We start from the raw sequence: 24,224 nt of genomic DNA, 5'->3' as shown, positions 1-24,224 counted from the left end.
TATGCCACAATAAAAAAGTACACCAATTATAGTTACACGACAACACAAATCAACAACTCTAATAATAACAAAAGTTAATGTGGGCCGTGGACTAACAAATACAATTAATATATACTCTAACTGTAATACACTATATTGTTAAAAATGTGTCCGAGAACACAATTGAATTGGTCAATCAACCCATAACAATTCATTTAGTTTTGCTTTGCTAGCAACAACATAATGAAATCAACTAAGTTCGAATCATATATTGATTTGATTTTGTTGTCCAATCTAATGTCCAAGTATTGGGGCCTGTTGACCAGTTGAGACACATTCATGATTTATTTTCTCCACTAATTTTTAAGATAAGATGAATTTTCAAGTTTGAGGTTGAAAATTGCTAAAAATGTAAAAGACCCTGTTTGGTAAATGGTTGTTGGCTGTTTGGGTTAGAATGAATGATTTGTTGATAATATTAGCTGATTGTAGAAAGTTGTTTGATAGATTAGCTGTTAGTGGATAGTTGTTTGGTATAATTTCTTTTCTCAAAAAGCTAATTGAAAAGGCTGGTTTGAGTAGCCTTTTGAATTTTAGCATTTTGGAGTTACAAAAAGCTTATTAACCAAACAACTAATAGTGATCAAATAAGCCAAAATTGGTTGATAGGTTGATTATTTACCAAACAGGACCAAAATCAAATCTCAGTTAGCTTTTCTTTATCAACAATAATAATATTTTGTTAGTGATAGAAGAACTTCTACTTCCAAATTTTCTATTTAAGAAGAAGAAATTATGTTGCATCAATCAAGCCCTTCTTGTTCATACATAATCCATTCCTTTACTGTACTGTGGTCATGGCTTCTTTCATGAAACAGCTCAGCCTAGTCCTTAGTTTCATAGCCTTAGCCCTAGCAGGCTGCGCCGTTTACCAAAACACACAAACCGCCATGAAAGACCAGCTTAAGGTTACCCCGACGTGGCTGGACAGGACAATAAAGTCAACCAACCTGTTGTCACTTGGTCTTGGGAAACCCTCCGGCGGTAAGCTTTCCGATGAAGCGTGTGTATTCTCGGCCGTTAAAGAAGTAGTGGACGCCGCCATTGATGCAGAAGCTCGCATGGGCGCTTCCCTCATTCGTCTCTTCTTCCATGACTGCTTTGTTGATGTATGCAAACTTTGTACGATGATTTTATTATTGTTTTTGTTCTGTAACTGTATTTGGAAACAGATTGATATGTGTATTGATGTATAATCTGCAGGGTTGTGATGCAGGTCTTCTGCTAAACGATACGGCTAACTTCACCGGAGAACAGACCGCCGGCGGCAATAATAACTCAGTCCGAGGTTTTGGGGTAATAGAACAAGCTAAACAGAATACGATAAACAAATGCCCAGACACTCCTGTATCTTGTGCAGACATTTTATCCATTGCTGCCCGTGATTCTTTCGAGAAAGTACGTCCATTTTGAAATTATGCATTGAATAATTGACTTTTGTTGCTAAAAGATATAAATCAATTTAAATTATCATAGTTTCCTGGTTCAAACAAATAAAGCCAATAAGTTATTTTCTCATTGAACTGAGCTTGTAAATTCAACACTCTAACCAATTTAATTGGGTCGTAGTTTCCAGAATCAAATCAATTTTGAATGTAATCATGCATAATATTGCATGGTTTTCTGGTCATGACTATATATATGTTTATATTTACAGTTCACCGGAGAAACGTACACCGTGACTCTGGGAAGATTCGACGCTCGAACGGCGAACCTCACCGGAGCTAACATCCAACTGGTCGGACCAAGCGAAGATTTGGCGTCGCAAATCAGCAAATTTGCGGCGAAAGGGTTTAACGAGACGGAGATGGTGGCGCTGTTAGGTTCACACACAATCGGGTTCGCAAGATGTCCGCTTTTGTGCGTTAGCGCTTTCATTAATCCCGCTCGGGTCTCCACTCTGAATTGCAACTGCTCGGGAACTGTGAACACCACCGGGTTGGTGGGCCTGGACCCCACTCCGACAACGTGGGACCAGCGCTATTACTCCGACGTGGCCAACGGCCAAGGTCTTCTGTTTTCCGACAATGAGCTGATAACAGGCAACACCACCAGCGCCGCCGTGCATAGGTACAGGGACGCGATGGATGCTTTCCTCAACGACTTCGCCGCCGCCATGGTGAAGATGAGCAACCTGCCGCCGTCCCCCGGAGTGGCGCTCGAAATCCGCAACGTTTGCAGCGAGGTGAATGCCAATACAGTTGCATCCATGTGAAGAATATAATGAAGATCCGATCCTCTCTGTTTTCGTTTTAGTTTTACGTGAATTATCTACATATATATATCATGCAATGCAGAAGACTGAACGTCATTGACGTACAGTACTACGTTGTTGTTACTATGTTCATCAAAATATGAGATGCTATATACATATATGCTCCGAAAAAGTAGTGTGCTCCATATATGATATGATACATCCATTGATCCATATATGTATTATTTGTCGTATTCCACTCATTTTCTTCCCCGAAAAAGGTTAAATTACAACCTAAAGACCCCACACAACACCTAAGCCCGATTGAGTATATGTGATGATTAAATCACGATGACTTAGTAAACAAGGCCAGATGTGAGTGCACACAAGGCATCTGTCCACTTTAGTCATAAACCTCACACTTCTATTCAAATGATTTAAATCTAATACTAGCATAACAAAAATAAGAAAATGAACATGATAATGAATATCAACTCTCATACTTACAAAAGTTCGATCTCAACCAATTAAACACAAATAATCATTGTCATTTATGTTGGAAAAAATAGCCAAAATGACATTTAAGGATTCATTTTCATTATTTGGGTTTGGTTATGGTGGATTCGGGTTTATTTCAACTATATATAACTAAAAGACAAAACTAATTATAATTTATAATAATATACATATAACATTTTATATACTCCGTATAATAATTAGTACAAAACTTCTTGACCTCATTGTCTAGTGTTTGAGATTATACGAGTGCATTTATATTAAATAGTATTTACTAATTTTTTGAATAAATAAAAAATTGAAGAAAGGAAAATAAAGAATATGTTCATGTGAAATTTTTTGTAATTTGAAAGACAGAGATCAGAATAAAGAATGAAGAATTGAAAAAGTAAAAAATCAAAATTAAAAAAATTAGAAAATTGAAGTAAACGCAACACGACTTTTTGTGTGTGAATTGAAGTGTATACACACACCTTATTTTATTTCATGTTAACATGAAATATGTGCATTTACAATAATATTTTTCCACAAAATCAGTAGAAATACAGTGAAATATTTTCGTGTTGGGTCACCACAAATATCCACTTCAAGACTTGGACACTTTAGGTTTCTAAGGCCACTGGGTAAGTTTAATGTTTAGCCCATTTACTAGATTAGCAAGACATATTATTTAACTTTTAAAGAACAACATCGACACATTGTTACTCGTGGGGCAGGAATGAGACGACACAAGTTTTTGAGGCAATTTATGCTATGGATCCGTTCTCGCAAGGTAGACCTAGGTTCATGTTCACAATTTTAAAACTCTATATTCTAAATTTTAAAATTTTATGTTCACAATTTTAGAACTCTATATTCACAATTTCAAATCTTAATATATAAAATTACATTATTCAATATTCACAATTTTGTTATATAGATTCAAAAATTGTGTTATACTATTAAATATATAAGTATGAAATTGTGAATATAGATTTCTGAAATTGTGAACATAAAGTTCTGAATTTGTGAACATAGAGTTATGAAATTATGAATATAAAGTTCAAAAATTATGAACATAGAGTTTTAAAATTGTGAGTATGGACGTGAGTCCACCTTACAAGGTAGATTCGGGTCCATGGCATAAGAAATGTGTTTTTTCCAATTTAACTAAAGACATGCATTAGGTTCTAGTCTTAAGAATAGCCTGACAACATCACATCCATGTTCACCAAATCATGGCCACCTTGCCAAATGGTAGCAAATTATTATTTTTTGAACCTAAGATGAACCCCACTCTATGATACGGAGTATAATAATTACCAAATAACAAAGTAAGCCTACTTTTTAAAAAAAAATTATGTATTACTCCATCCGTCTTATTTTATTTGTCTTGTTCAAATAATGTTGTTTGATTGAAATTATTTTTAATTCAATTTTTATAATATTAAGTTTAGTACTAATATACAAAATTTATATATTTAGAAATTAAACTAAAAGTATTATTAAACACAAAAAGTCAAATTTAAAAATAAAATAAAAAATATTAAAAAAAATAAGTAAAGAAGAAATAGTTAGTTTGACCATTGAATAATAGACATGACATGTAAAATGAGATAGGATGAGTAATTATTTGTTATAGTTGACGTTGTTCTTGTTGAAATTGAGATTGAATTATAGAGATGTAAAATAAAAATCAATGAGTGAATTACAAATATGATAATATGACGCTTAATGGAACCCGTCGCAGATGATTTTTTCTGTGTTATTTATCTATTTTGTATAATTTATTAATTATTATACCAGAGCAAAATTTATCTCGCAGTCATTCTCAAAGTAGTGGGTGGAAAATTTTCATATTACTCAAGAAAAATGTGAAGGTGTATTATAGGAATCAATCTAGCGTTGGGCTAATTTTGACAATTGGAAAAGCTAGCAGCCCCATTATTATATGCAACTGGGCGTTGTAATTTGAACACAGACAATAAAGGTATATGCCATTCTGCACAATTCCTTCTTTTTTAGGGTAAATTAAATTAGATAGGCTCACGCGACTCCATTTTATAAATTCAATCAAGCTTCTTATATTTCTTATTCGGATTTTAATTTAAATTAAATGCAGGAAAAAAAGGTTAAATTGTATATAGTTATAAGCCTCAACAATTCGAATTTACATCACAAAACTTAAAAAATAATAAGCTTGTTCTATCTTTCAAATTATAATTCTCGTCACATGTTCTTATTTTATGAGATAAAGAAAACAAAAAGAATTATAAAAATGGTAACACATATTTTTCCGTATCAATCACACTTGCTACAAAGCCCCTGTCAATCGAAAATAAATATGGACACATGCTATAATACTTCACGTGGAACCCACTTAGCAAATAATTGACATATAAAGATAAGGTTTTCTATGTGTTGACCGTTGACTGTGACAATACACAAATCACAAAACGAGATGGTCGCGAGTTTAATTCTAATCAATATTATCTTGATCGAGATTATTACACAAGATTTAATTTACTTTCGCTTGACATCTAAAAATGAAAAAAATAAATATAAAGAAATCAGAGTTAGCTAAAATAAAAAAAAGTACACCAATTAAAGTTACACGATAGCACAAATCAACAACTCATTAATTGAAAAATACGGAGTAATAAGAAAAGTTAAAAGGGGGGACTAACAAATAATATTAATTAATATATAGTCCGACTGTAGTTTAATAATAATTTATTTGTGATAGAAGAAATTTCAAGTCCAAATTTTCTATTTAAGAAGAAGAAACCATTGTGCATCAATCAAGCCCTTCTTGTTCAAACATCAATTCCAATACTGTACTGTGACCATGGCTTCCTTCATGAAACAGCTCAGCCTTGTCCTTAGTTTCATAGCCTTAGCCCTCGCAGGCTGCGCTGTTTACCAGAACACACAAACCGCCATGAAAGACCAGCTTAAGGTTACCCCAACGTGGCTAGACAACACATTAAAGTCGACCAATTTGTTGTCTCTTGGTCTCGGGAAACCCTCCGGCGGTAAGCTTGGCGATGAAGCGTGTGTATTCTCGGCCGTTAAGGAAGTTGTGGTCGCCGCCATTAATGCAGAAGCTCGCATGGGCGCTTCCCTCATTCGTCTCTTCTTCCATGACTGCTTCGTTGATGTATGTACGGTGATTTTTAATTTGTACGATGATGTTTTTGTTTACGTTTACTGCATTGGGAAATGGACTGATATGTATATGTGTGTGTGTGTGTTAATCTGCAGGGTTGTGATGCAGGTTTGCTGCTAAACGATACGGCTACCTTCACCGGAGAACAGACCGCCGCCGGCAATTTGAACTCCGTCCGGGGTTTTGGGGTAATAGAACAAGCTAAACAGAATGTGAAAACCAAATGCCCAGACATGTCTGTATCTTGTGCCGACATTTTATCCATTGCTGCTCGTGATTCTTTTGAAAAAGTAAGTCCAATTATTTTGAGTGACCATTATTGGATATTAGTGAGGAAAATATTGATGTAATTCAGTCTAAATTATGCTTAAATAAAAAATAAAAGGTTAATAGACAATTCTGAAAAAGTCAAACTTATACTAATGATTATCAGGTCAATAATATGAACAGTTTAACATTTTTGTGACTAATTGTTTATATTTATAGTTCTCCGGCTCAACGTACACCGTGACTTTGGGAAGAAAGGACGCTCGAACGGCGAATCTCACCGGAGCTAACACCCAACTCGTCGGACCAAACGAAAATTTGACGTCGCAACTCACAAAATTTGCTGCGAAAGGGTTTAACGGGACGGAGATGGTGGCCCTGTTAGGTTCACACACAATCGGGTTTGCGAGATGTCCGCTTTTGTGCGTTAGCGCTTTCATTAATCCCGCTCGGGTCTCCACTCTGAACTGCAACTGCTCGGGAACTGTGAACGCCACCGGGTTGGTGGGCCTGGACCCCACTCCGACAACGTGGGACCAGCGCTATTTCTCCGACGTCGTTAACGGTCAAGGTCTTCTGTTTTCCGACAATGAGCTGTTGAAAGGCAACACCACCAACGCCGCCGTGAGGAGGTACAGGGACGCCATGGGTGCTTTCCTCACCGACTTCGCCGCCGCCATGGTGAAGATGAGCAACCTGCCGCCGTCCCCCGGAGTGGCGCTCGAAATCCGCGACGTTTGCAGCAGGGTGAATGCCAACTCAGTTGCATCCATGTGAAGAACTGAGATTGCTCTGTGGAGTTCTGATTCGACCTATCACTCTAAAATCTTATTTCACCGGTGGTGAATTGGAGAATCTCAATGTATCAAAAAATAAGAAGATGAAGAAGAAAAAAAATAAATTTTTGTTTTAGTTTTGACTGTACTAGGTTGTTGTTATTATGATCATCATCAAATTATGAGATGATATGCTCCTAAAATATAGTGTACTTACTCCATATATGATATATCCATGTTTGTATTATTTGTGGTATTTAGAGCGGTTAAAATCTACTTTACCAGCACGGATTCAGTCTCGTCTCGTCCCTATTTAAATAAGGATGTATTTTAAAAATAAAAGTCCACCAAAGAATGGGCTTTTTGTCAAAAATATAATTCTTGTGCTACCAATCTGACCAAATTATTGCACGCATGATTCAAAACCTAACCCATGTTAGTACTCCGTATAAAGTTTTGATTTAAAGTGATCGGTTTTTATTTTACTTATACTAGATTTAGGGGCGGCTAAGGAACTGGGCAAGTGGGCGACTGGCTGTGCAGCTGGCGATGACAAAAGGGTAGCTATATAGTACCGTTCCCTGTTTAATCACTATTATTGAATTTGAATCTCAATACATTTATTTAGAATTATACTACCAACTCAAATAAGTGTCACACACTCACACATACACGTCCCAAACTTATTTAGAATTGCTCATAAAGTTCCCTAAACTTGTTTAATATATTTTAAAAAGAGATAAATACTATTTTGTATCAGGTATAGGCTTTTTTTTTATTATTATCCAAATCCAATACATGACTAAGTATTATATTGCATCATATTAAGAGGCAACCCAACCAAATTGGTCGGATTGTTGACTTAATAATCATAAAATTATAAGTTTTACTCTAGCCGGAGCAGTCTATTATGGTTTGAACCAGTCAACTAAAAACAACCTATGCTGATTTAACTCATTTTGCTCCTTTGTCCGAAGACTCACAAGCAATATTTTACCTAATGCATACCCTCAAATAGTGGTTGCGAGTTCTTAAAAAATAAAAAGATCGAACTCATCTTATCTGGAGTCTTATTTATTCACTTTTTTTTTTTACATCAGCTAAACTTGTTTTTATGTACAAGTTCGCAAACCACACTCAATAAAGAAAATGTTAGTAAGAATAAAACTCTTGACCTGTAAATATGAGAAGTATACTATATTTCATTTAATTGATTACCATTATATTATTATAAGGCCTTTATGAGGTTAAATATGGAATAAAATGAGCGTATTATTGTTGAACATGGGAGGCGTGTGACCACCACAAGATTATAATCCAATTAACATTATTAGTCCCATGTTCCCAACCCCGGTCTTCCTTGCCAACGCAGCCGTGTGGCCACCATGGTTTCACCACCATTATTGAAAGGTCAATATCTTCACAAATCGTTCTCCTCGTCCAACTTATATATATAAATGCATGTCTGCTCAAAATAAAACTAGTTATTTTTATATATTATATGTACTAATTACAATACAGAAGATCAGAGTTACAAGTTATATTATTTTTAATTAGTGGAGACCACTTGTTTCCCCGTATTTGTATATCCATATCTCACTGAAAGTAGCTGGAAACAAGGCCAAAATCTTTGAATTGTGCCTCCCACGCAACGTCTTGGAAAATGATTGATATAATATTAAATTGTAATATAAATCTCCTTTGAAAATTATCATACCATGTTTTATTTACTCAATTTTAAATAAGTGAGAAAAAATTAAACATATTTTTAAAAAGTATTACTAGTGTTACCATACCCAAATGTGTGTTTTAGGTGAAGAATGTCTTGTAACTCTAGCTCACAAAGGACCATAATGACATAAATAAAGTTTAAGTTGTCCATAATTGATCGGGTCAAATCAATAAGCCCAACAGACAACCCTCACAAAGAGTCGAACTTAAATCCTTGTAGTTACCAAGTCAAATTTTCTACGAACTTTGCCGGGATTGCCCTATACCCGTTACATGTCATGACTTTTTTACTAAATGATGAAAATTAAATCCAAAAAGAAAAAAGAAGAGAAAAAAAAACGTGATCTTTTGTGTAGCATGTCTCAAATGGGATGCCTATGTGGATAAAGTACGACTCTCGCAATAGAATTTTTCTAATGCAGCATTTTTCTAATGTCTCCATCAAACTCGTTACACAGAATTTTCCTAATACAGTTTACCCACAAAATCGTTCATCAATTACATCAAGTTAGGTATACGTATAATTTGTCCCTTAGCTTATTCATAATATACTACATACTCTATATAGTATTACTCCAAGCAAGACAACCGTACCGACAGGAAACTCGAAAACGTGAAGCAATTTAGTAAATACTGATACAAATATGATATAAATGAGATGGAAACGTGGATTTGGATAAGATGGAAGACTATGCTAGCTTCTACGAAGTGGACATTGTTCGTTGAACAAGGATTCATATAATGCCGTTGTACCAAATCCGATGTCTTTTAGGATACATCAATGACTATACTGTTGCAGAGAAAAGTCAAGCTAAGCAACTATACCTTAAAAAAACAAAAGAAAAGAAAAAGCGGAAATTTACTTTAATGAAATGAAATGGATCACTCAACCCCATTTTCAATCAACTTGATCGTTATATTTATATAGTATCTTATAGTAATTTGTCATTTATTGAAAGGTATATGATAGATGCATGAACCAATGCAGGGTGAAAGTAAGATTGAATATACTGATACTACAGTTAACTAATGATAAATTATAACCTTTAATTTGTAAAGAATTTGAGTGATATGAATTCATACTCCAAAGATTTTCCTCATTTAATTTCATTTCTATCCTCATATTGGACCATTAATCGAATAATTGACATAGAAGATAAACTTTGTCATCATATGACATTTGACCATGATTGATAATTTTTTAAAAAAAAATGAAAGGGTAATAAAATATTTTTAAAAAATTATGTAAAATGTGGTTTTGTGTACAATAATTATGCTTCAACTAAGAAGACGTTGGTAAAAGTATAATTGAACTTGTGGTCCTCTGTACAATAATTATGCTAATTCACTAATTCAACTAGCCTCATCTTTCGAGGCAAAATTTACTTTTCTATGAATATGAGAAGTTCCATGTATGAGAATGACAAGATTATTTATCTATTTTTCAAATTCTATATATATAGTCTTGAGTGGAACAAAAATAGAAGTAATTTGAACGAATCAAAGTCTAAGAAAATAATACACGCATTAGCAACAAAAATAAGAATAAGAATAATATAATATATACTCCGTACATATACACATTATTTTGATGAAAGGTACTATACTTAATCCCCACCATAGTCTTCAACCCTGCATATAGCACACTTAACATTTTATATTCAAATATACTTAAGTCGTGATAATACAACTCACCTACTCCATTATAGTCGATAATACAACTCACCTAGCTACTCCATTATAGTCGAACAATATCAAATGAATAAAATAGTGGTCTTGGATGTAGACTTAAAGGGCTGAGGCCAACATATATCTGACATTTGAAAATGCTAACGATTAGTTTATTAAGTGAGTATAATGAAATAAAGTTATCCAACATAGTGGGCGTGGTGGTTCAGCACCTCGTCCGAAGGACGTAGGGTTAATTTTCTGACTATGAGCCGGAAGGATAGCTTTGGGCAGTCAAAAAGTTGATCATGACAATTGCAATCATGATAAAATGTTTTATCACCTCGGCATGCAGCATGACAAACGCATATTATTAATACAAAATATAATACACTGATCATAATAAATTATATTATATTGCCAACAATTAAAAATTCAAATTAGAACAAATTAAATCTCAGTTGGTTCATTATCAACAATAATATTTTAATACTGATCGAAGAACTTTCCCTTTCAAGTTTTCTATTTAAGGAAGCCTGAGAAGCCATTAATCCTCATCAGCTCGGCCAATCATTTCTTCATCAAACTTCCATTGCTGTGATAATCATCGATCATGGCTTCCTTTGTCACTCGGCTCAGCCTGGCCCTTAGCTTCATCGCCCTAGCCCTAGCTGGCTTCTCCATTTACCAGAATACCCATACAGCCATGAAAGGGCAGCTTAAGCTCACCCCAACGTGGCTGGACAACACTCTAGAGTCGTCAGTGGCCGACGTGCTCTCACTACGCCTTGGCATCTCCTCCGGCAAGCTTTCCGACGAAGACTGCATATTCTCCGCCGTTAAGGAAGTAGTTGACGCCGCCATTGATGCAGAAACCCGCATGGGTGCTTCCCTCATTCGCCTCTTCTTCCATGACTGCTTTGTCGATGTACGTACGCTAATTTTGTACCATGATGTTTTTTTTTTTTCCTTTACTGCATTGGGAAAAAAGATTGATAGGTGTGTTAATGTATTATCTGCAGGGTTGTGACGCAGGTCTTCTATTAAACGATACGCCTACTTTCACCGGAGAACAGACCGCCGGCGGCAATAATAACTCAGTCAGAGGTTTTGAGGTGATACAACAAGCTAAAGAGAATGTGAAAGCCAAATGTCCCTACATACAAGTATCTTGTGCGGACATCTTATCCATTGCTGCCCGTGATTCTTTTCAGAGAGTAAGTCCATTTATTTCTGAAGGTCGAGATTAATGAGAACATGAATTCAAGCTAATAACAGACACTAAAGAAACAAGATTTATGTGGTTTGACAATGTCTGAAATTATTTTTATATTTAATTACTAGTATTTATCAGCATTATATTTATATGCAACTCTAAACATGCAGTTCACGGGAGAAACGTACACCGTGACTCTGGGAAGACTCGATGCGAGAACGGCGAACCTTACCGGAGCTAACACCCAGCTCGTCGGACCAAACGAGGAATTAGCATCGCAAGTCGAGAAATTTGCGGCGAAAGGGTTCACCGAAACGGAGCTAGTCGCGTTGTTAGGTGTTCACACGGTTGGGTTTTCGAGATGTCCGCTTTTATGCGTTCCCATTTTCATCAACCCCGCCCGGGCCTCCACGCTGCAATGCAACTGTCCGGTGAGTCCCGACGACACCGGGCTGGTGGGCCTGGACCCCACTCCGTTGACGTGGGACCAAAGCTTTTACTCCGACGTGGCCAACGGTCAAGGTCTTCTGTTCTCCGATAATGAGCTGATGAATAGCAACACCACCAGCGCCGCCGTTAGGAGGTACAGGGACGAGATGGACGCTTTCCTCGCCGATTTCGCCGCCGCCATGGTGAAGATGAGCCTCCTGCCGCCGTCCCCCGGAGTGGAGCTCGAAATCCGCGACGTTTGCAGCGAGGTGAATGCCTACACAGTTGCATCCATGTGAAGTTCGTTCCCATCGCACATCAATAACGTCTGTGATTCTGTGAAAGTTTTACTCGGACTGTGAAGAATTTTCACTTTCTGTTGTTTCTGAAATAAAAAAAGAATTTTTTTTTTATGTCCAACAAAAATTTTATTACTGAATAAAATTTATAAATTTGTTATCCAATATGCATTTTATATTTTATATATATATATATATATATATATATATATATATATATATATATATATATAATACAAATTACCATGCTACAAGTTCAACTTCAAGCCCGATGAGCCTAATTGACCTTCTTAGTTTGAGTCGGTCAACTATAACAATTTAAGCGGGTTTACTTATGGTTCTTTATCAGGTAAGGTCACAAGGCAAGGTTTACATAGTGGACACCATAAGGTATTGGTTGTAGGTTTTTCTAGTCACTCAAAAATTGTAATATAATAAAATATGTATTATTTAAATATTTGTGTAAGATATATTGATCATAAAAAAAATACTTTTTAATATTTACTTTCCAATTTTAAAAGTACAAAAAATAATTATCAAAATTACAAATTGTTATGATTTACTGAAATAAAATACACAAATATTTAAACAAACTTCTTAATGAACACAATTAAGTGATCTAAACATGACATTAATTTGGTAACTACAAAGTTTCAAATTGGAATATTCTTGTAGAGTCTATTTACTTTTCTGGTTTAAGTTAGTTAGCTATGTGAATTAAAATAGTTTACCTCTTTGTGATTTTTTGCCAGCTATTATCCCAATTTAAACTTTAAATTAAACAAAAATTAGGATAGTGGTTGTGGCCTGATTTTTTTTTAAGGTATCTAATTAAAAAAATAAAAATAGTTTTAAATATAATATATGGATTGTGGAGTAATAATTAATTAATTAATTTTAAATATAAGATATGGATTGTGGAGTAATAATTAATTAAATATTTATATAAATGTTAAACTTTAAAAAAATCAAAAACATTAATTTCAATATTTTTTCTGTATTTATTTTTTGAGTACTACTCTGTTACAATATAGAATCTGTTCAAATTCACTGAAACTCAAACCTATAACCTATTATTTGATAGAGTCACTCTATACAACTAGTCCACGGAATTGTTAGCTTGTTTATTGTATTCACGTATAATTTTCATGAATATCATCAACTTTGACGGGCAAAATAGATAGCATGTGGCGGCCACAGTTTCATAATTCATACAAGATGTCAAGGGGACCGGTGGCTGCGTGCATGTCACGTGCAAGATTTGTGAAATTCTTTCTAGATTCCTTTTTATCTTTTTTTTTAAAGTACTACTGACTCTATTACAATATAGTATCTATTCATAGTTATTTTTTCAACCTACTGAAACATAAAGAGTCAACAGTTGCCTTCACTGAGACTTGAACTCACCCCATCATTTTAGATTCCTTTCATCCTTTTCTTCTTTCTTGAAAAAATAGAAACAGAAATTATATGTAAATAAAATAATAATAATATGGTTTCCATACTCTATAGCATATCATATGGTGCATTGCACATATTTCATCGACAAAGAAAGCCACGTGCAGACGCTTGATTTTGACATTTTACAACTTACAAGGCCATGATCAGATCGATAATACCAAATGGTACTACCTAACTAGGTAATATATATTATGTATGTCATTATTTTAAACTGTATTACAAAGACTATTTTTGCATTAATTGGATACAAAGAAAAATTAAAAAGTAAAGAAAGGAAAAAATGACTCACCACCTATAGCACCTAGTACCCGAAACCCTCTTTTTCAACATCTATTAATTTTCAAATGTAAATATGAGTTGCATGAAGAAGGTGTTAGCAATTATCTATTAATCCAGTTACGATAATTATGATCCACTCACTTAGTTATTTTTTCAGACCAAGTACAACTAGCTTCAGTTTTATTGTATATGGTCGGAACGTTTTTTGTAACTAAAAAAATAAAAGTTGCATCCTTATATATGGTAGATTAAGTAATCGCCAGTCAACTTTTAGTTTTGCATCTATCGGTAAGGTGGAGGTTCAAACCTCACTCGAAACTTAGAGAGTCATTGGAGACCTTGACCAGTTAATTAGTGGTGTCGAAAACCTGCACAGCTTGAGATTTAATTGCATACCTCTTTCTTGAATCTCAGAGTGCATTCAAGGGGTAAATGATATAATCGGGTAGAGTTGAAAAATCTGAATTATATATATATAACGCGTTTTAATTTTTTTCCTAGAAAATAATTTGGAAGAAAATAAGAATATGTATTCTGTGAAAGTGAAAGGCCAAAACTAATGTCTTTTCGTCGTTGTCGATAGAGGTTTAGATCATCTTTCATCTGGTCCAACACTCAAACTTGTATAATGGACGAATTATTAGTCATTTTAGACCTACCGGCTAGCGCGACTTTTTTGTTTTCCATAAAGATTCGATAATTGCATGGCCAGATGCAAAGTTTGAAATTTAATGTTTGCCAAATCCTATCATACACCACAACATGTCTCAGGGCCAAGTGGCACCTGCAAACATTCCTATCATAATCTTTTCTTTTTTTTTTTTTTTTTTTAATTACATGACAAACTCGGAGCTACTACTCGAAANTTAATTACATGACAAACTCGGAGCTACTACTCGAAAGTATATAGTATTGGATAAATTTCATTTTGTGACTCTAGTCGACAAAAGAATGCACCTACAAACAACTACTACTTGAATGTGTACACTGAGTAAACCCTGTCTCTTCGTATTCTTATGATTTCTAAATACATATTATCATTTTTTTCACCCTTATGAACTCATTCAAATTCAACTAGATATTACAATTATATTAATTAACAATCTATTTACTAAGTGACCCAAACTGCTTAATAACCTGTTTTATTATCAATAACGGTAACTTGTTAAATATTTTAACACAAATATATAATCAGATCAAGCGATTTATCATTACGTCAAATAATATACTTGGTATATTAACGCTTTTATATTCCTTTATACGTGTGTAGCTCTTCACACAATGCATCATATACCAGAATTTTAATGTTAGTTAAACTTGATGTTTTAAATTTTTTTTTTCCAACAAATACATTACACAGTCAAATAATAAAAAAAGACCCCAATTAAAGTCCCCAACCACTCTCAAATATTCTATTTAAGGGAAACCTTAGAGGCAATTCATGCATCCTCAACCCCCTTCTTCTTCATTTTCTTCATCTTACATTTTCCTTTGACCATGGCTTCCATTGTGAGTCGGCTCAGCCTTGCGCTGAGCCTCATAGCTCTAGCCCTAGCCGGCTACTCCATTTACACGCACACACAGTCAGCCATGGAGAGCCAGCCCATCAAGGCTCTCCCGGCGTGGCTACAGCTCCCCACGTTCCAATCTGCCAACGTGTTATCGTATTATCCGAGTGGCCGCAAATCCTCCCCCGGCATGCTTTCCGACGAAGCTTGCGTGTTCTCCGCCGTTAAAGAAGTTGTCGACGCCGCCATCGATAACGAAACTCGCATGGGGGCTTCCCTCATTCGTCTCTTCTTCCACGATTGCTTTGTCGATGTACGTATAGTATATATATAATTAAGTAAAACCTATATATACATGCACAAAAAGTTTATCTTACTAATAGATACCCATACTTTTTGCATATCATTATGTATATTAACACGATTATATTAAAAACCAATAATATATTATATATCTGATATAATTATATATGATCCTATCAGATAATCGTCGCCCTAATTTCTTTATTATTATATAGTTAACTATCTTTCTTTCACTTTCTTATCACTTTTTTAATTGTTAAATCTAAAAATTAATTGTTATTTTTATTGAATTTTTTCTATTTTCTATTTTGTTTAAAGACTTAATACTATTATTTAACTGGGCTAGTAACTATTAGTCAATATTGTTTATTTAACTGTTTACTTTAGAAACTTTGATTTAGAAGAAAGTTTGTTGTTGTTAGTTGGAGGTGCATTCTGGGTGACACGTCCAATTGTAACAATAGTACGTAAAAGATCAAAGTGACATAAACCAGCTTTATAAGTTTTCTAAATGGACGAACTCAAAACAAAAAAGTCAATTTGTAATTTCGGTAGAGAAGTCAAATTTAAAATTTCATAGTTATCAAATCAATTGTTTTATCAACCCACCTAGGTTGTCTATTTCAAAAACTTAGACATTGGTGTGCATGAAACCTTACGTTAAAACAAAAGTCATCACCCACTCGTCTTATAATTGGTGAACTTAAGTTATCACACGTTCCTGTCGAACTTACACGCCAAACATGTCAATATGTCACATGCTTTAATGAAAAATATTATTAGATTATTATTTATCTAATACTCAATTTTCTTCTTCGTAAAAATTTGTTTGTATTAGGGTTGTGATGCAGGGCTTCTTCTGAATGATACGCCGACGTTCACAGGGGAACAAACTGCATTTGGCAATCTTAATTCCGTGAGAGGGTTTGAGGTTATAGAACAAGCTAAACAGAATGCAGTAGCTAAATGTGCCGATACACCCGTATCTTGTGCTGACATTTTATCTATTGCTGCTCGTGATTCTTTCGAACGGGTAAGTCTTCAATATCGTGTATAAGTGTTACTAATAATGTCAATATGTTACATGTAGACATGTATTTATTTATTTATTTTCTTTGTATTTACATTCAACAGTTTAGTGGAGCAACATACACTGTGACTTTAGGGCGACTCGATGCGAGAACCGCGAACTTAACCGGAGCTAATACCCAGCTTGTCGGGCCATCGGAAAACTTGACTGAACAAGTCAGGAAATTTGGCATCAAAGGATTTAACGAGAGGGAATTGGTAGCCTTGTTAGGTTCACACACGCTAGGGTTTGCCAGGTGTCCGGTTTTATGTAATAGCGTTAACATTAACCCGGTTCGGGTCCCCGGTCTGCAATGCAACTGTCCTGTAACTAATACTGACCCGGGTTTGGTCGGGCTGGACCCCACTCCCGATACATTCGACCAACGTTATTACTCTGACCTAGTCAACGGCCAAGGCCTCCTGTTTTCCGACCAACAGCTGATGAACAGCACCACCACCAGCGACGCCGTGACGACGTACCGTGACTCCATCGATACCTTCCTTGCCGACTTCGCCGCCGCCATGGTCAAGATGAGCAACCTGCCGCCGTCCGCCGGAGTTGAGCTCGAAATCCGTGACGTCTGCAGCCGGGTGAATGACGTCTCTGTTGCATCCGTGTGAGAATTATTATATTCTCATTTCTCTATCTGTAAAATAACCAAAGTGAAAATTTAACTTTGAAAAGTGAAGATTTTCACCTATGCTTGTTGGAAATAAAGGGTGTTTTCATATATTAAATGTTCAATAATTATATATTTATTCACAAATATATTTTTGTATAATTCTTCTACCACGCTCTAATTTATGAACCGTTAATGAATAAATAATTAATATGTTTCACCAACGCACAAATCGTAGTCACATATGACTATATGACTAATTCCATGATAATTAATAAGTCGTGAAGAAATTGATTAATGCGCCAATAATATTAGTAATACCAAATATTATGGTATATGCTATAAGAAAGATACTTGATGACAAGATATGTGATAACAAATACAACTTAATAAATATAAAAGCGTTATTCTACAACAACAGTCCACTTCTCGACAAGGTTCCCTCTATTATACCAAATCTATCCAAGATCACTGCCCTAGATGAAAAAAACTACAAGCGGTGGACACAAAGAAACTGAGAACAACACATATTAGTTTTAGTAATATAGAAGTACGTAGTAATTATTATACTAATAACAATAATATGTGTAAATGCTAATAATTAATAATCTATTTCTAAGTTGCCCAAATCTTACTAAATTGTTATATTGTATAGTTCATCTTTATAGAGCGATTGATCGTAATTTGTTTATAGGTATTGCATTTTGTTTTTAAAATTTTATCGTATTAATAGTATTTATTGATTATTAAAAAACATAAACTTTGCCTAATTAAATTATAAAAAAATAGCTTTGTCTCTTAATTTTACTGTCACCTCTTTTCATATTTTAATTATTTACGAAATATTTTTTTTTTTTATATTTCAATTATTGGTGAAGTAGATTTTGTTAGTCCAATCATAATAAAATTAATGGTCAGCAAAATAGTCACTATACTGACAAAAATAGTAATATGTAAAATAAAAAAGAGATGAAAAATGTTATTTTTCTATCATTTAAAAAATAAAAATGTGCCATCCATTTTTTCTTACTTATTTTATTGTGTAATTTTTTTTTCATACTCTATTTTCTTTCCGTCACTTTCCTACTCATCTAAACACAACTTCAAATATTGGCAGAATTTTCAAAACATGTGTGGTAGTTTCCCATCATCTAGATACAACATCAATCCTAGCTACCTAGCTAGAATTTTCAAAAATAAACTTATTCAAAAAGGTACTTTCATCGAAAATAACATTCCGAATGATATTTTCTCATGAAAACGAAAAATTTGTCGTCATTATCATATAGTACGTACGGATAAATTATATAATTTTTATGTAATAGTCAATAAATTACACATAAAAAATAAACTGTATTTTTAAAAACACTATGCAACAAGTTTGCTTAAGAATGTATTAACAAGAGTTGAACTTGTGACTTTTTTATACAAAAATCATAGAAAATATGAGTATATTTAACATTTCCAAATGATACTTATATGTCTATTTTAATTATATTAAAACTTGAATTGCAAAATATATACCCAAAAAAATGATACCAAAGAGAGCAATATTAATATATTAAATGAATATATACCCAAAAATATATATATAGATCAATTTTGGTAGAAATTTGTCTAATCAATTATTTTCCTTCTTTTATCCACCCTTCAAATGTTTTTCCAAAATTGTCATCTACATACTCATTTAAAAAAATTTCCAAAACCAACTAATCCCTCTGATCTACGGACTAATATATTAAATCAAAAGACAATTACACAATTAGTAGCGACTAATCTCAGTCCACGAGATTCGTTTATCGTCAATCGACAATAATTCCCACCTAACTCAAAAAAAAAAAAAAAAAAAAAGATCAAAGCCACTTGCAATTTGCAAAATGAAAATTTCTATTTAACCAAAGCCACTCAAGCCATTCATCTTCAACACTACTCAACAAGTAGTCAAACCCTTCTTCTTTATCTCTCTTCACCATTGACCATGGCTTCCTTCGTGGCTCGGCTCACTCTGGCTCTGAGCTTCATAGCCCTCGCCTTAGCCGGCTACTCTCTCTTCCAAAACACACTCTCATCCCCCACTCACACGCTCATCCCCACTTGGCTCGACAACACATTCGACTCCGCCGACGTCCTGTCTTACCTCGGCTTCGGAAAATCCTCCGGCAGGCTTTCCGACTCAAACTGCGTGTTCTCAGCCGTTAAGGAAATCGTCGACGCCGCCATAAATGCCGAGACTCGCATGGGCGCCTCCCTTATCCGCCTCCACTTCCATGACTGCTTCGTCGACGTACGTCTATTCTTTTCTTCCATTTTTAATTTTTTTTTTCAATTTTTAATAATATCTTAATCTAAAATACTTAGTTTTAGTATGACTAAAATGATGAACAAACGTTTTAGTTTGCTGTTCTAATAATATCTGTCTGACTGTCTCACGACACACACAAAAAAAAAAAAAAAAAAAACAAGTAGACACAGTAAATTTTATTAATAATATCGTGTCTGTATTTCCTTTATTTTTAATATTATCTTTATAATTTTTATTTTAAAAAACTAATTGAAATTAAAGATATATTTCCAAATACTCGGACATTACCCAAAATGCAAAAATCTCAGTGCTAGTTTGATTGAACATTATCATATCACTGTCTTTCTGTCTGGCTAAGGTCCAAACATGTCGTATTCAATCAATTTTGCATGTTGGAAATATAGGCCAAAAATTGATAAATACATATGCTTAAGATTAAATCCCTATTATATGATAAAGTCTTGTTGTCAAGCGTCATAATTGAAGCTTTCTCAAATGGGAAGTTACATGTTCAAACCGTATTGACTATTTGTGTCAATTTTTTTTTGAATTAATTAAAATATGTTATGTTAATGAAGAATATAATATTTAAAAAATAAAATGTACTCCGTATGTAATATTGGTCCTATTTGGTAAATAAATATTAGCTGATTTGGTTAGAAGGTATAACCAGTTGATAGATTGTAGAAAAATGTTTGGTAAATTAGTTGTTAGCTGATTGGTATAATTCTTTTTCTCAAAAAGCTAATTGAAAAAGTTGATTTGAGCAGTTTTTTGAATTTTAGCATTTTAGAGTTACATAAAGTTAATTAACCAAAATTGATAGTGATTAAATAAGTCAAAATTGATTAATAAGCAAATTATTTTACCAAACAGGCATTATCAGTAATAAAATTTTATATATACATTTAATGTCCGCATCTGCCATAACATCACTGTAACAACAGGGGGACCATGTGTATTATCACACTGGCCATACCTTTCTTTACTTTCATTCAGTACGAAGTTTTCTCTTGTATTTTTTTCTTTAATTCTTTTTTTCCATGGTGTGTGTGTGTGTATATATATATATATATATAGATATACACACTTGAAGTTTGTAGTATTAGGTGAGTATGTCTACTTACTGTCGGGTCAAAGGGCCTCCATAAAATTATTATTTTTTGAGCTTTGTGATGACCTAACATGGCTGTCACGACATATTATTCATTTTATTTTAGGTTACCATGCATACCTAACCCTGATTTAGAATTAATTGTAAAATGGAAATGATGATCTATTAGGGCTGCGATGGAGGAATCCTCTTAAATGACACAGCCAATTTCACCGGAGAACAAGGTGCACCGGCCAACAGCAACTCCGTCAGAGGCTTTAGTGTAATAGATCAGGCAAAACGGAACGCCCAAACTAAATGCGCCGACACACCTGTATCCTGTGCAGACGTCTTAGCCATTGCTGCTCGTGATGCTTTTAGAAAAGTAAGTCTATTTATCGTGTCTCTTATTGACTCTTTTGTGCTTCCGTTAACAAAGTAATTATGAACATATACTTCATTGTAACAGAGTTTTCAATTATTATTTTGATGTGAATTAAATGTTGTCATTTATGTGTGTGACAGTTCACGAACCAAACGTACAATATAACGTTAGGAAGACAGGACGCAAGAACGGCGAACTTCACCGGAGCTAACACCCAACTTCCGGCGCCGTTCGACAACCTGACCATACAAACGAGGAAGTTCGCCGACAAGGGTTTTAACCAGAGAGAAATGGTGGTCCTGGCCGGAGCACACACGGTGGGATTTTCCCGGTGCGCGGTTCTGTGCACGAGCACAAACCTGAATCAGAACAGGTCGGCGACTCTGCAATGCACCTGCCCTGCAAGCGCGAACGACACGGGCTTGGTCGGACTAGACCCGTCGCCGGGGACATTTGACAAGAAATACTTCGAGGAGCTAGTGAAAGGTCAAGGGCTGCTGTTTTCCGACCAAGAGCTGATGCAGAGCAACGCGACGGTGACGGCCGTTAGGAGGTACAGGGATGCCACCGGCGCTTTCCTCACGGACTTCGCCGCCGCCATGGTGAAGATGAGCAATTTGCCGCCCTCCGCCGGAGTTCAGCTCGAAATCCGCAACGTTTGCAGCCGGGTCAATTAAGTCTATATGTAAAAATTTGTGATTTTCCCCCTTTGGTCATTCTGCCTTTTGTGAAGACTGGAGTGCTGTATCAGGAGATGTGTGTAAACTTCACACTTGGAATGTGAGGATTTTCACCTGTTTAGGAAATAAACAAATGAAATAATCTTAATCTGGCTTTGTTTCTGATGAAATTAAAGCAATTTACTTCTGTTTTAGTTTCTAATATCTTGGACGGTTCTAAATCGAGTGTTTTGTCACAATTTGATTTTATTGGGAGGTCTCAAGAAAAAAAATGATATTATTCTTATAATAATAACCTGGACCAGTATTTTTTTTTTGTTACAAGAGAAACACACAGTCACTACTAAAAAAAATATGTACTAGGTCAACTCTTACTCATGTGTAATAGTCTGTAAACTATATATATGAGAGATAAATCACACTAAAGATCATGTGCGATGGATTCGTTACTTGGCAAGAAATAATTTGGGCTGATATTTGCATATATTAGAGGGGGTTATTTAATTTAGGGTTCAAGTTTCATTAAAAAAAAAGTTTTTAAATTTTAGTTAGTTGTAAGTAAGATATTATTTTTATTTGTTCATAAAGAATTTCAAGATGAAATTAAATATGGTTGGAGTGGAGGATTAGTTAGGGCATAAATTGATATTTATTTATCTTTAATAATTAGGGCATGCGTATATAGTTTGTTTTTAATGTAATTAAAAAAGAAAGAAAGAAAGAAAGAAAAGTCAAATGGATTGCATAGTTAGCCCTACAGAGATAACAAGAGCCAAATACCAACCTCAGATGTAAGATTTTCAAATATCTATGTATATGATCATATCAAGCTAGAATAATGTATTATATTTCCATTTCTTTATACCACTAATTTATAGAAATTTTTATTTTTCAAATTTGTATAATTATGCATTAAAGTTGTGTGTGAATCAACTTACTCATGATTTATTCAGATTTAACTCAATAAAGGTTTAGATTTAATATGATACGACTGCTTAATTATGAGTCATACTCATCTTGATGAACAACTTGAGAAATAAATGGAACCAAATTGAGTATTTTAATAGTTGGCTTCCAAACCTTGTCAAATTATATTATGTTGGGAAGTGGATAAGATTATATTTCTTAAATCATTATAAACTTTCTTTTTCGTTTAGTTAGAGAAAAAAGCTAGAAAGGTAAGTGAAAATCTAGATGTCAGTTGATTTTTATATATGTTTATTATTCATGTTTCTTTGAGCGTGTCGTTTAGGTGTCCGACACTCTGTCTTTGTTTACTTTTTTGTGATTGGATGTAATAAATTTCTTTAAAAGATTAAAAATTTATCATATTATATTTATATGTATTTACATAAAACATCTGAAAGAAAAAATGACTACCCGAACATTTAATTCATCTGGGTGAGCTAGATCAAATAGGTCAAAACTTGAACAAGTTAAAGTTAATTCGACCAAGGAATAAACTTTGTCGATTTCAAGTTAGATTTTTAACTCTAAATTCCAAACCAAATCAGATTTGATGGTTTTAGTTTTCAAATTCAAATGTGAGTAATAAAATCAAAGATAATGCTCTGATTTTCACCTCTCAATTAATTGGATGAGGAAAAACGTTGTAGTCTATGTACACATGCATACAGCTAGTGGCAGATGGATGTGGAAATGTCGCCCAATCTAAACCTAATCCAACGTATTAAAACTGTCATCTCATCCTATCAGATCCCACGTATTACATGGTTTTTTTTTTTTTTTTTTTTTTTAATGAGAAAACCTGCATCTATTATTCTGAAGCAAGCTTGATTAGAAAAAAAAAATATTATCAAGAATTAAATTCATGGCTTTCAAATATAAAAATCATATTACACTCACTCAGTCACCTACTCCATATTTTTGAGGTTGCTTTTAGGATATTTGTTGCATGGATTGTGACTTCCACGGCTGCTCACCTATTTGTAGTCAATTTCAAGATTACAACAATTTTCCTCATCCGATCCAAATAATTGAGAAAGGTGAAAATGAGAGCATAATCTTTGAATATGCCATCCACTACTCATTGTAGCCGACACGAATCCATAAAAGTAAGAAAACTATATTTACTCTACCTGCTCTCGATCTCTGATGTTTAGTTGGGCGACTAAGTTGATTCAGACAACCTGGGCGCCATCTCGTCCGACGACTTTGACATGCATGCATCCGTGTTTAATGTTTTTGTCCCACTTTTCTTCGTCTTTTATTATACCCC

General features: G+C 34.3%; 5 protein-coding genes across 5 annotated transcripts; all 5 read left to right on the top strand.

Moving 5' to 3' along the window:
* Positions 1-801: 801 nt before the first annotated feature.
* LOC116031987 (anionic peroxidase-like) lies at positions 802-2,494 on the top strand. The gene is made up of 3 exons (XM_031274368.1): positions 802-1,148; positions 1,243-1,437; positions 1,697-2,494. The coding sequence occupies exons 1-3, from the start codon at positions 837-839 to the stop codon at positions 2,252-2,254; spliced, it is 1,065 nt and encodes a 354-aa protein (XP_031130228.1). The 5' UTR covers positions 802-836; the 3' UTR covers positions 2,255-2,494.
* Positions 2,495-5,526: 3,032 nt separating this feature from the next.
* On the top strand, positions 5,527-7,196 carry LOC116032713 (anionic peroxidase). Its single transcript, XM_031275417.1, has 3 exons — positions 5,527-5,888; positions 5,993-6,187; positions 6,384-7,196. Exons 1-3 carry the CDS (start codon positions 5,577-5,579, stop codon positions 6,939-6,941), a joined length of 1,065 nt encoding a protein of 354 aa, XP_031131277.1. The 5' UTR covers positions 5,527-5,576; the 3' UTR covers positions 6,942-7,196.
* A 3,686-nt stretch (positions 7,197-10,882) lies between these two features.
* Positions 10,883-12,448, top strand: LOC116031507 (anionic peroxidase-like). The gene is made up of 3 exons (XM_031273733.1): positions 10,883-11,267; positions 11,362-11,556; positions 11,726-12,448. Exons 1-3 carry the CDS (start codon positions 10,953-10,955, stop codon positions 12,281-12,283), a joined length of 1,068 nt encoding a protein of 355 aa, XP_031129593.1. The 5' UTR covers positions 10,883-10,952; the 3' UTR covers positions 12,284-12,448.
* A 3,014-nt stretch (positions 12,449-15,462) lies between these two features.
* Positions 15,463-17,672, top strand: LOC116033458 (anionic peroxidase-like). The gene is made up of 3 exons (XM_031276199.1): positions 15,463-15,844; positions 16,673-16,867; positions 16,969-17,672. Exons 1-3 carry the CDS (start codon positions 15,521-15,523, stop codon positions 17,524-17,526), a joined length of 1,077 nt encoding a protein of 358 aa, XP_031132059.1. The 5' UTR covers positions 15,463-15,520; the 3' UTR covers positions 17,527-17,672.
* Positions 17,673-19,435: 1,763 nt separating this feature from the next.
* Positions 19,436-22,182, top strand: LOC116032918 (neutral peroxidase). Its single transcript, XM_031275655.1, has 3 exons — positions 19,436-19,809; positions 21,111-21,305; positions 21,446-22,182. The coding sequence occupies exons 1-3, from the start codon at positions 19,504-19,506 to the stop codon at positions 21,980-21,982; spliced, it is 1,038 nt and encodes a 345-aa protein (XP_031131515.1). The 5' UTR covers positions 19,436-19,503; the 3' UTR covers positions 21,983-22,182.
* Positions 22,183-24,224: the final 2,042 nt, after the last annotated feature.

The sequence above is a fragment of the Ipomoea triloba genome, chromosome 10 (genome assembly GCF_003576645.1).
Source record: "Ipomoea triloba cultivar NCNSP0323 chromosome 10, ASM357664v1".
In the NCBI taxonomy this organism is placed as follows: Eukaryota; Viridiplantae; Streptophyta; class Magnoliopsida; order Solanales; family Convolvulaceae; genus Ipomoea; species Ipomoea triloba.
Note: the sequence above shows the minus strand (reverse complement) of the source record. Positions and strands in the feature narration are given on the sequence as shown.

What these genes read in the sequence shown, in the direction of transcription:
- LOC116032713 (XM_031275417.1), top strand. Translation starts at nt 5,577, where the DNA reads ATGGCTTCCTTCATGAAACAGCTCAGCCTTGTCCTTAGTTTCATAGCC. An exon ending in TCCATGACTGCTTCGTTGAT is followed by an intron (nt 5,889 to 5,992) that starts GTATGTACGGTG and finishes GTTAATCTGCAG; the next exon opens with GGTTGTGATGCAGGTTTGCT. An exon ending in CTCGTGATTCTTTTGAAAAA is followed by an intron (nt 6,188 to 6,383) that starts GTAAGTCCAATT and finishes TTATATTTATAG; the next exon opens with TTCTCCGGCTCAACGTACAC.
- LOC116033458 (XM_031276199.1), top strand. Translation starts at nt 15,521, where the DNA reads ATGGCTTCCATTGTGAGTCGGCTCAGCCTTGCGCTGAGCCTCATAGCT. An exon ending in TCCACGATTGCTTTGTCGAT is followed by an intron (nt 15,845 to 16,672) that starts GTACGTATAGTA and finishes TGTTTGTATTAG; the next exon opens with GGTTGTGATGCAGGGCTTCT. An exon ending in CTCGTGATTCTTTCGAACGG is followed by an intron (nt 16,868 to 16,968) that starts GTAAGTCTTCAA and finishes TACATTCAACAG; the next exon opens with TTTAGTGGAGCAACATACAC.
- LOC116031987 (XM_031274368.1), top strand. Translation starts at nt 837, where the DNA reads ATGGCTTCTTTCATGAAACAGCTCAGCCTAGTCCTTAGTTTCATAGCC. An exon ending in TCCATGACTGCTTTGTTGAT is followed by an intron (nt 1,149 to 1,242) that starts GTATGCAAACTT and finishes TATAATCTGCAG; the next exon opens with GGTTGTGATGCAGGTCTTCT. An exon ending in CCCGTGATTCTTTCGAGAAA is followed by an intron (nt 1,438 to 1,696) that starts GTACGTCCATTT and finishes TTATATTTACAG; the next exon opens with TTCACCGGAGAAACGTACAC.
- LOC116032918 (XM_031275655.1), top strand. Translation starts at nt 19,504, where the DNA reads ATGGCTTCCTTCGTGGCTCGGCTCACTCTGGCTCTGAGCTTCATAGCC. An exon ending in TCCATGACTGCTTCGTCGAC is followed by an intron (nt 19,810 to 21,110) that starts GTACGTCTATTC and finishes ATGATCTATTAG; the next exon opens with GGCTGCGATGGAGGAATCCT. An exon ending in CTCGTGATGCTTTTAGAAAA is followed by an intron (nt 21,306 to 21,445) that starts GTAAGTCTATTT and finishes TGTGTGTGACAG; the next exon opens with TTCACGAACCAAACGTACAA.
- LOC116031507 (XM_031273733.1), top strand. Translation starts at nt 10,953, where the DNA reads ATGGCTTCCTTTGTCACTCGGCTCAGCCTGGCCCTTAGCTTCATCGCC. An exon ending in TCCATGACTGCTTTGTCGAT is followed by an intron (nt 11,268 to 11,361) that starts GTACGTACGCTA and finishes TATTATCTGCAG; the next exon opens with GGTTGTGACGCAGGTCTTCT. An exon ending in CCCGTGATTCTTTTCAGAGA is followed by an intron (nt 11,557 to 11,725) that starts GTAAGTCCATTT and finishes CTAAACATGCAG; the next exon opens with TTCACGGGAGAAACGTACAC.